The sequence below is a fragment of the Excalfactoria chinensis genome, chromosome 15 (assembly GCF_039878825.1).
Source record: "Excalfactoria chinensis isolate bCotChi1 chromosome 15, bCotChi1.hap2, whole genome shotgun sequence".
In the NCBI taxonomy this organism is placed as follows: domain Eukaryota; kingdom Metazoa; phylum Chordata; class Aves; order Galliformes; family Phasianidae; genus Excalfactoria; species Excalfactoria chinensis.
In genome coordinates this window covers 3,142,891-3,154,240 of record NC_092839.1, presented here as the reverse complement: position 1 = coordinate 3,154,240, position 11,350 = coordinate 3,142,891, and the positions used below count along the sequence as shown (strand labels likewise).

The following is an 11,350-nucleotide window of genomic DNA, read 5'->3' as shown; positions in this document are numbered from 1 at the left end:
AAAACCCCATGGAAGCACAAGGAAATTGTGACTATTTGCATCCTGAGTGATCTCCCTACAACTGCACTCATCTTCCCAGGACAAAACGTTCCCCTCTACCTCCCCCTGCACCCTGCATGCAAAGACTTGCTGCTGCTCACACAGCTTCAGTGCTCAGTCCTCAGTGGGGTACCTGTTTTAAAAGTGGAGGATGAAGAAGTCCAAGAGCAAGCAGCAGCACTTTGACCACAGCACTATTTTCCATAGAGTAATGTGTACAAAATTCTGACCTCATCCCATGTTCTTTCAGACCAAGAGCTGTTACAGTGTCTGGGATGGACAGGGCTCCATTCTCTTTCAGCAAGCTGCATCTGCTTTTCATTCTCACAGGCACACACACAGTTGGAGTGTCTTTATAACCTGGACTTATCACTCCCAAGCTGCAGTTTCCAAAATTAGTCTCCAAACTTGCAGAGCTGATTCATGTAAGCAACAGCAGCAGTAGGAGTCTGCCAGTGAGAATTATCTGCATGCTTACAGCCAAAACTCAGCCTTGACTTCATACTCGCTCGCTGCTTGATATTTTTGCAGCTATTTTGCTTAACAAGGTGAGGAATGGAGTCTGTTTGCATTGGGCACTGCACTGCACATCAGTTGATGGGAAAGGCAGAGGGTAGAGTCAGAGGCAATGTAAAATCACAGTTTTCTCCCATGGACCCAGAGAGTAGGGGATGGAAACTGTTGTAGTCCTGAAAAGCACTGGAAATGATTAGGAAGGTGGGAGCCAATGATCTGACTTAATGTCCATAACAGCTACTATCCATTACAAAACATGTGCACGCTTTAGATTTTGGTGTAAAATGCTACTGAAAACAAATAGCAAATCAGTTAATTATTTGTACCTGGGTACTAAACGTCCCTGAGCAGCACAAGACTGAAGCAGCGGGTCTCAGCTCTGCGCCAAAGGTTCAAGGCATGCAGGAAAGTCCTCCATGGCCAAAAGCAATAAATTCCCTCAGATCACAGAGCTCTGTAACCTGCATGTTTCTTAAGCACAGTTTCTGTCTGCAGACATGAAAATGCTGCCATCAGTGTGGGGTGTGCTAATAATATAAGGAACAGCTACTGTAAGTAGTACCTTCCAGTAGCTCCTGTTGTAGGAGATTAGTTGTGCTGGCAGCTGGCAGACAGAAGACTCACACACGCACACCATCACTTCCCTGCTCTGCTGTTGGAACACTTGTTTACATAGAAGATGCACAAATCAGCACGAAGTCCTAAAGGAGACCTGTGCTTTACATGCTCTTGGCACACTCCAACATAAGGTTAGAAGCCCTGCATGGGCTTCTAGTGGGAGCTATTGGTGATAGGTGGATGGTTGGACTGGATGATCTCGTAGGGTTTTTCCAACCCCGGTGATTCTATGACTCTATGATTCTATGGATCCTAGGGTTGGAAGGAACCTATGTCAGATGAGACACAAATCAAAACAACACTTGGAAGAAAGATCCCTGCGGGTATCACCTCTCCTTTGTGATACCCCACACTGCAGTACTGCATCAGAAAAGACCATTACAAACATACACACCACTAGCATTTTTTCCTACATAATTTGTCGATATCAGAGACGGTCCGTGAGACTGGTGGCATCAATGGACTATCTCCTAACATTCAAACCTTTCATCACACAGCTGGAAGAATACAAGAGAACCTTCCTGAGATACTAAGTCCATGGCAAAGCTAAGAGCTGCCATAAGCCTTTTCTACCACCCCACATGTTAAGATACCAAGAGTGTTATGGTTAGCAACTTCTGCCTCTAACCATCTCTGAAGGTTCTGTGTATTTCATCCATTCCCCTATGCAAGCCAGACTTCCTTTCACAAATGTTTTAGAGGGAACCATTTATATACGCTATAAAAAAGCTATTTCACCACAATGCTGAAAAACCCATCTGGTTGCAGCTTATCTTACCAGTATATCATTTACAAGGCATTATATTAATAAAAGAGTACTAAATATTATATTGCTTCTGGCGTGAAGAGTACATTGTAGGTGTTTATAAACACATTACTGAATGTTACAGTCTTTTTGTTAAGTAACCCCACTGACCTGTCCCATAAATGCTCCGTAGCTATTGATTCACCAGACATTAACACTTAATAGATAAACTTTTACAAGCCAATAATAAGCATTCTCTGCAAGCAGTATGACATCCTCCCAAACACACGCAGAGATGACTTAGAAAACAAAAGCTAAATGAAACACAAGAAAAAACATAAGCCAATTCTGTAAAATTAAAGTTAAATATCAGCGTAAAATTGACACAGAACAGCTTCCCCCCCCCCCCCCCCCCCCTTAAAAATATTATTTATTATATTTTCATCGTTTTCAAATGTTGAACTTGACCAAAGAGGGAGGACCTGCAATGGCCAACCCTGATGGCTCAGATGATTAACATCCAAGAATAGGCATGAAGAATTAAATCCGTTCCTTCTCTATGCCATCAAGCTAACTTCATCAGAGGAGAAAACAGACCTGTTCGTCCCAGCCAGATTCACCTTCTGGAGAGGCCTTTTTCTCCCCATCCAGGTAATCCTCTCTATCCCCCTTCTAGACTTGGATGTCACGTGAACAGCTGTGCCTTAATAAGACCAATCCCATTTTTGACATCTGCTTTTAAACAATACCTGCATATCAGCACAGTGTGTGCTGTTTGAAGGTTTAACCTTAGCAAATGAGAGCAGCTGTACTCGAAGGCAGTGATGGAGCTGGATGACACACGCCAAGTGCAACACTGTGGTGAGGAGATCACTTTGTCATCAACTTTTGCCTCCTATCTGCTTGCCTGGAACAACAGTAAATGTGTGAGCAAATGCTGTTAGAGAGTTTTCTTCATATCAATGAAAAAAGCTAAGTATTTGCAAAAGAAAACATGCATAGAGAAATAAATGTGCTTTGAAGGTAGATTATAAACAAGAGCCACATCATCCCTTCTGGTTTATTTTTAGCACGGCTAATTAATGATGTAAAACAGATCAGTTCTTACCACTTGGGTTGTATGAGCGTAGCAAGACACGGCTCTCCTGGCTCTAAGCTGTGAATCTCAACGCACTCGTGCTTGCATTGAGGGAATAAAGTGGTCTTTGGTGTAGAGGATCCCTGTCTACTTCCTTGCCTGCAGCCTCCTGCTTACACAGACTGCCTTGGATGCCAAGCACTGCCACGTGGCTGCGGATGAATGAGCGTGGCAGCCTGCTGGTGGATGTGTGAAAATATTTGCTACTGACATCTCATCCTACATTCAAGTTTGGCACACAACACCTGCACACAAAATACCCGCCTATAGAAAGCACCAGAAAAACGTGTTTAACGTTAGCAATGTCAACATTAGCAATGCAGCACTTGAACACCAAGGAAACAAGGCAGTAATATCCGTTAGATGGAAAACATTGCAAGAACGTCTTCAGTTCTAACTTGCACTTCTAAGCCTTTAATTTTGTACACTGGCTTTCTGAGAGGGTTGTCTGAAAAGCTGCAGCTGGATTGAAATGTTGGGTGCATTCCCTTTGCTGCTGTTGAGCCACTTCTGAACGGCGCTCGTGAAATCAAGCCAGCTGCCCATCAATGTGACAAGAAGCTATCTCGTGTCTTCCCACGCCACCACCCCGCTGTTCCTAATAGTACTGCTTGCAATACATCGTCCCCTGTCTGTGCAAAGAAAAGGCACGAGCACGAGAGTCTCTTAGTAAAACATTAATCTCAGATCACAGATTTATTTTATGGATTTGCAACACAGCCCATATTACAAACATTGTCTGGGAACATTTACAAGAATAAATAAGATGGACTCGCAGTTGTAAAAAAAAGATTACACTTCACTGTAATGTACAGTCAAAAAATATATCTGATATTCATTGACTTGACATTATTTACCTTCCTTCTTTTAAGCTAGAAAGAAAAGACACTGAATGCACAGTGTTGAGATTTCTGTATTTCTATTTTTTTCCTTTTTTTTATTTTTTCGTACGTGCTTTATCTATCAAACATCCAAACTGTACAAGTGAGTTTCACCAGTAATCCATAAAGGCCAAAGGAGGGGGGAGATGGGGGCAGAATCTCAACAGCAGAGACGCGCTGACGCAGCACTGTGGGGCGCCAGGCAGGGTCCTGCTCACCCCAACACGGCCGCAGCATCGCTGACTGCAGCAGTAACAGCCCTGGCAACAAGTGATGCTACAGCATTGCAATTTCAACAGGATTGGCGCAGGGGGGGAAGGAGATGGAATCAACGTGGGAGTGAATTCTGTCAATGCGCTCAGTCAGTACGGGTTAAATGTGGCAAGGGTACAGCTGCAGCTTTTGCACTGAAGCATGGCATGAGTGCTGGAGACTTAAGAATGGGCTACAGAGGTGAGGAAGGTCATGCCAGTTCTGCTCCATATGCATTGAATTCCTGCATGGGAAGCGTTTGAGCTAGTTCAGCAATGCCCACAACCATCAGGTGCCCTGGGGAGGCTTTCTGAATAGCTAAACTCATGAGGTGCCCAGCAAAGGATGAAGTGCTCACAGAAGGAGGTACATTTCCACAGAGCTACCTGCTCAAGCACCTCACCAAGTCCCACAAACAGCTGCATTTCAGGGTAACAAATCTCCCTTAGAAAACCTTCACAGAAACATTATCACTTGCAATAAGTGCTTCCTCTACAGTGACCCCATTGGAAACCTGTACAGAGCAGACCAGGACTGGTCCCAAAGGTCACACCTACAGCATATATCACACCACAACAAGAAGCAAACCTCACTTCCATCAGTGTGAACTGGCTCATGGCCATGCAGCTTAGAATCAGCTCATGCTGAACTGGTTTGCAAGAAAAACATTTTTTTCCTTTTCTTTTTCCTTTTTTTTCCCCCCTTCCTAAATAAATACTGTGGGAACAACCAACATCTACCATTCAGTCTGCTGCACAGTTCTGTTTCTTAAGGCGTAGGTTGAAACCAGAGAACAGGGGTGGACACTCTGCTAGATGCACTGGGACAAGGATGGAAAGATCAGGTTTTCACAACTGCGCTACTCTGACATGAAGCTGTTGGTAACTCTGAGTGCAGTGCATTGTTTACAAGGGAGGCTTTAAAAATCCTTTAACACAGAAAATAAAGATTAAAGACCCGAGGCCACTAATAGTCTCTCCATCAAACTCAGAGCCACCAGGATTTGGCCTTGGTGTATGAAAACACATGAATGTACTCGACTGCTACACTCAGCTGTAGGTTCTTCAGGTATGTCAATGAGGAGGAGGATGGCTGATACTTGTCCAAGTCAATAAACAGGTACTACATGATGCATTTTTCTAGCATCCCTCGCCAAAACTGCAGAAAGTGTGCTTTGCTTCTATGCTGTTGGATGGCCCTCAATGGAGGAAGAGCTACAGGGAACTGGGGGACAGGGAAAGGAAGGGCACTTGCATTTAAATTGTATAGCATGTATGTATGGCTATAGGAGACTGCAATCTAAATAAGTATGAATGTAGGAGGGTTAACAGAATCCTCGTTACTCTCTTCTGTATAACCTTAATTAGCTGGCTCCCTCAGTTTCTGCTCCTAGAAAGGTCTGTGCAGGGAAGGTGCAGTAATCGGCTCTACCACTTCCTTGTCTTCAAGGACATATATTGAGCTTCACACTCATAGGCAGAGGCCATCCTGAAGCACTTTCATCACAAGGTCCCATCTGTGCTTCTAACAAGCTGGAGTGAACTTTGTACACTTAGGGAAGAACCTCAAATTAGAACACAGCAGAATCAAACCAAGTTCTTGAGATGCCCTTTGCAATGACTAAAAGCGAACTGCGCAACCAACATGATATTGTTTAAATTTACTATAGGACAACAACGTTTTTTGAGTGCAACATTTGCACTGAACTGCAGATGCAGGAATATGGCAGGACTGTGCAATGCGTGACAGACAGAGGCACCACAGATCTGAAGGTTCCTCTCAAGGAAATCTTCTATCTTTGTCCCTCGGGATTTATTCCCTCTGTTACCCTGCCTGCTTCCTCTCTAGAGAGCTCCGCAGAGTGGAATGTGTTGCTACCTGTTTTTTTTAATGATCCTGGCACAAACTCAGAAGAGTAGGAAAGACGTTAAGTATATCCCTGCAAGAATAAGAGACAGAACAAAGTGGAAGCTTCTCACCTGTCTCAGGACACCATTTAATCCTCCTCCACTGTTTGCTTTTCTCCCAAAGGAGATTTCTTATCCTTTCCTTCTCTTCCAGACAGCAACGGGTTCAGTTGCTTTCAGAACAACTGCAGTTGATGGGAGCCTCTCTCCTCCCTTGGAGCAAGGGACACCAAGAGCGGTATATACCCACAGCGCCTGGCCTGAGATTGCCAGGGGAAATCCCACCAACTACTCCTAAAGGACCCATGCAAACTACATGGAAAAACAACTCTACCATCTGCAGGCTTAAATCTATCGCTGTGGGGTCTTGCATTGCCACTGGACATCTTCACAGCGAGTTCACAGATCCAAAATAAAAGGTAGGAAAGTACTGACATACAAATATGTGCTTCTCCAGCAAAAGCTATGCCCTGGGATTCCCACCTCTGCCCTACAGAGACCACGGACTAGATTGCCCATGGTATCTGTCAACTTTCTGCGAGTTCCCTGGGTGTTCTTAAAATGTGGGCACCACGTGGGCAGGGGCTGAATGGGAGAGATGGGGTACAGAACTGCAGCTGGATTTGGTGCCAAAGGTGACAGGAGGGTTTCTGTGCATGGAAAAATCTTTCATTGCTAATTCCCTGGTGTCTGTTGACCAACAGGAACAACTCTGGCTCACTTAAATGGTTCAAATGCAAATAAACTAAGAGGGATCAACCAGTGCATCAATAAAACTAGCTGGAGCTTACTAAGTACAGCAGCATTATGGGCAACTTTGCTAATGAATTTCAATCATGAACTGAAATGTCTCCTACAAACCCCTGGTCAGAGAACACCAGTTAATTCAATCTACTAAATAAAACCACCAATTCCCATCTGCTTGTTTGCCACCAGTGGTCCCTACCTTCAACACTGACATTGTACTCCCAACCCCAGTCTGTTTCCTTCACATTAACAAACAAGTATCTTAAGTCCATCTACAGGAGGTCAACTACCATTTTCTGTACAGGCCATTGTTTGGGGGGGAGGGGGGAAGGGGAGAGGGCAGAAATAACAAAAGATGGCAGCAAAGGATGCAATTTTCACAGAGATAACAAATATATATAAATATATACTCTCAAGACCTACTGTATGTTGTAGGGATTTTGGTCTCTCTATCTCTTTCCAGCTGACAGCTCAGGTTCCTCCTTCTCCAGCATCCAACCAGAGGTAGCTCTAGTACTCTTTGCTTCAGGTACATCCCTTAATAATTCAAGATGTTATTTGCCCTGTGTATGACACAGTCCCTGTACTCTTACTCTTCTTTACTTATTTCTGTTTCTCTGAACTTCAGATTATACCTCAGACCAATATAACGCCATCATCAAACAATCTCACCCAATCCTGAAGGATGTCAGAATGGGAATAAATGTGTTCATTATGACTATTCAAATACTGTCGATATCATATTTACACAACCTAAAACCCAGTCACTGAGGACTTCCTCTTTTCTACCTTACTTTCTTGCTCCCCAACAGCAGCAGGCAATAACCTAGGTTGGAAAGCTTGTCCTGGATTGTCAGTCTTCTCAAGAGTGAGAAAGCCTCCTTTATTACCTCAAAATTTCTCTCTTTCTCAGAGAAAGCAGACCCAATATCCACAGTCTTGCTTCAAACACATTACCTATGTTGCCACAGGCACCTCTCTACAATTTAAACAACCTCAAGGTAAGAAGGTTATTTATAGCAAGCTCTTTTATCATTAACTCACATTCAACATATATGCATTGTGCAGCAAAGAACAGTGCAAAGATCCCTGAGCCAATACAGACCAGAGCTGGGTTCCCAAAAATCAGTGTACCTGTGTGGTGATGGGACAGTTTGGACCACAACCAACATCACCCATAGTGTTTACTGAGCACCCGTCCACACCGGCTGTAGGCTGAACATCACCAGAAGGCTGAAACACGGACCTGAGCTGGCACACATTCAGTCGTGGCTAACAGTTGTGCTGTATGAAACAACACGATTTGCACTGAACTTGTTCCTTGCAAATACAAGGTAAAATGTAGCTTGCAGACCTTTCACTGAAATTTATGCTATCACTTTGCATTTGCAGAAAGCTAAAAGCATGTGGTGCATTACTGCGGGCCAGCTGCTGCTTGCACTTGACCCTGTACTAGCACGTCTCATACCATGAAAATACATTTAAACCTACCTCAGGACCTTAAACAACTTCACTGCAAGAGCTCTTCTATTCAGCTCACCCAACACCTGCTTCTCTCCATGTACACATCCCTCCTATCAGCTGACTGCTGGCTTTGTAATCCACATTCCTTCATGCTACTGCTTAGCCTGAAACTACCTTCTACCCTTCATTTCTTGGTTACACTGTCATTTATTCTACCTCTCTATTCCTTTTACCCTGGCTATTAACTTGAGTGCCTGAACAGCTCTTTCAGTAACTCCCGAAAGGGACCTATGGCTATGCTAGTTTCCATGTAAAATTAACAGAATGCTAAACACTAATTAATATTTCCATAGCATCCATTGGGAGTCATTCCCTCTGGCTTTCTGGAGTTAGTGGAGCCATGAACATTTTGCTGGTAGTTTCTTCTCACCTTGGCAATTGCAAAATCCCACCCTGGGATCAGGATTTTCTCTCTCCTCTTCTTTGCAAATGGCCCCCAAGCAAACCACCTGTAATTCAAACAGTAATATTATCCCTTCCTTCTCATACCTCATTGTTTTGCTTTGCCTCTTATTCTACAGCAGAGTTGTCTGTGCAGCTTAGCAGCAACAGATATAAAAAGATAAAACAATTTATTTTGGGAAACAGCAGACATTCACCTGCAGCCCCAGTGTGAACTAATGTAGATTTTGTGATTTCTTACAGAAACCTGGGGCCCAACCTGACCCACAGCAGAGGCTCCTGTTCCCACTGATGCTTTCTGGCACAACTGACTGAGACCTTCAAGGTACTCACTTGGAAGAAGCCAAGAATCCAAAGCTTCTCAGAAAGAACATGAGCTCAGCGGTTCAGCATCCTATGCAGACCTCTCATCTGCTCAGCAGGAAGGATTCAGTTTCCAAATAAAGAGCCTTGTTTCTTAGACTGCTGCAGGTCCTGACAGAGATGATAACCTTTTTGTTAGGTACAGCTACATCTGAGTCAATAACTGTTCCAATCAGATTCAATTGTCAAGACAAAGATATAATTATTGAGAAAAGAATGACCGTGAAGCAGAGGCACCTTCTGAATTTATATATATAAACTGGTAACTTTTTGTTAAGCTTCTGTTGCTCTCTATGTGAGGCATTGACACGACTGAGCTCCCAGCAGTTTCTGAGCATTTACTGGAGAATGGAATACTATGAAATGGTAAGAAAGTGGAATTTCCTTAAACTCTTCCCTTATCTGTCCAGCTTTCAGCAAGTCTACGTTTGAAGAAACCTACATCACCTAGAATCTAATTTACACACTGAACTATTTGGATGCCTGCACTCTCAGGATAAATAACTGGCTAAATTGAAATACCAAATGTCGTAAATCCTTGTTTATTTGAAAATCATCTCAGAGATTATTATCCTGCAGACCTTAGTGATTAGCTCCTCAAACAAACTCTTTCAGAGGAACAATTTCTTAGCTTCTAAGAAGTCAGAGTGGGATCCAGAACCTGGGCAAAACCCTTCTGATGTTTGTTGCAAAGAAGGAGAGTTGCACAGGCGTTTCTGCACAGAACAAAACAAAAGCTGTTTTGCTTAAGATGGAAAGTTGCTGTGCTGGTCGAAGCCTTTTCTTAGCAGATGCCAGAACAGGTTTCTGTGCACGTCCATCACTCTACCTGCAGCTTGGATGCGTTACCATTTTAAGTTTGCAGGGGCTGGAAATCTGAATAAATCACTCAACGATGTCTGACTGTACAACAGTTTGGGAACAGTGAGGAAAACCTGATCAAACTCAATTTTAAGATCACCTTCAGATTCGAAGCTCTTGAGCAGGAACCTTCTTCGTTCTTCATTTGCACAGTGCCTAGCCTAGCTCAGCAGGGACCTGTCAGGACTAGGGGTCCTAAGTTCTACAGCAATACAAATAATAAATAAAAAAAAAATAATAATACATAGTATATGATCAATAATACCTACTTTATACCCTGTTTTTCAAAGACAAACTGCACCCCAGAAAATACTTGAAAAATGTGGTAACACCGTTACCGAGGTTGCAAGACAAATGCAATTTGTTTGATGCAAATATTTAACTTCGGGGTTTAAGTGGCTGGGAAACTCATTCATATTGCTTCACCAGCACTGAAACAAACATGGACCAGAGAGATGTAACCAGTTCATGCACAGCCTTGGGAGAAACTGGGAGGAAACACGTAGAATCCAAGATGTGAATCCATGAACAACTAACTCATCTCCGCCATCTTTACGCTAAAAGGAACCAGACGTGGAGAGACATCCAGTGTTTTTTTGGTGTTGGCCTTTTCATTTGGAAGATAAAACAAAAACAGATAAGATAGGCAAATCGTAATGAAACGTTTCATAACTTCCCTATGGCTATCTCATTTTTCCCAAATGACTGCTGCATGAAATTCAGAAATTAAAGACTGGGATTTGAGAACAAAATAATAACTTTAAAAGGTGACATTTAGAAGAGATTTTCCTAAAGGTTCCATTCTTTCCCCACTCTTCAGCAAGGACAGCAAAAATACAATCCTAAAGAGGAGAGAAGAAGTCAGAGGGGATTAGAAAGTCCAGTCCTTCAGCCTGCCTCCCGTTTCGCTTATGTTTACAGTAGGTTATTTAAGAAGCTGTAGATGCTCCAATAGAAAGCAGGCAGCAGCAAACACAGGCATCATCTCTTCCTTCCAGCTGGTCTGTGCAGTCTCAGTCTTTTTCTCCAGGAAGGAGAGGTTTTCCTTCCCACACTTGTTACTGCCTTCTAGTGTGGGACAGGGAAGAAGCGTCTGCCAGGGGTCGGGGTCTGCCATGTTGGAGGCTCTCCCCCCTCTGCTGGGCTAAAAGGAGCTCAAGTATTCCAGTGCAACCTCATATACAAATTTATATTGTTCCTGAAAGAGACAACAGAAGTCAGTGACATTAGGATAGAGACGAACTGTTTGGACACTCATTCTACAAGCTGCAAAAAAATGCCTCCTTTTTCTTTCGTACTGGTCTTAATGGTTCTGTCCATTTGACAGGACCAGGCAAACATTAATTGCATTTCTATG

General features: G+C 43.3%; 1 protein-coding gene across 10 annotated transcripts in view; it reads right to left on the bottom strand.

The window, feature by feature from the left end:
- Nucleotides 1-3,720: 3,720 nt before the first annotated feature.
- Nucleotides 3,721-11,350, bottom strand: part of PTPRT (protein tyrosine phosphatase receptor type T) — a 405,976-nt gene continuing 398,346 nt past the window's right edge. For all 10 annotated transcript variants that reach the window (XM_072350259.1, XM_072350261.1, XM_072350264.1 and 7 more), the window contains one exon: nucleotides 3,721-11,191. In XM_072350259.1, coding sequence (XP_072206360.1) covers nucleotides 11,138-11,191 — 54 coding nt within the window. In that variant the 3' untranslated portion in view covers nucleotides 3,721-11,137. The remainder of the gene's footprint in view (nucleotides 11,192-11,350) is intronic.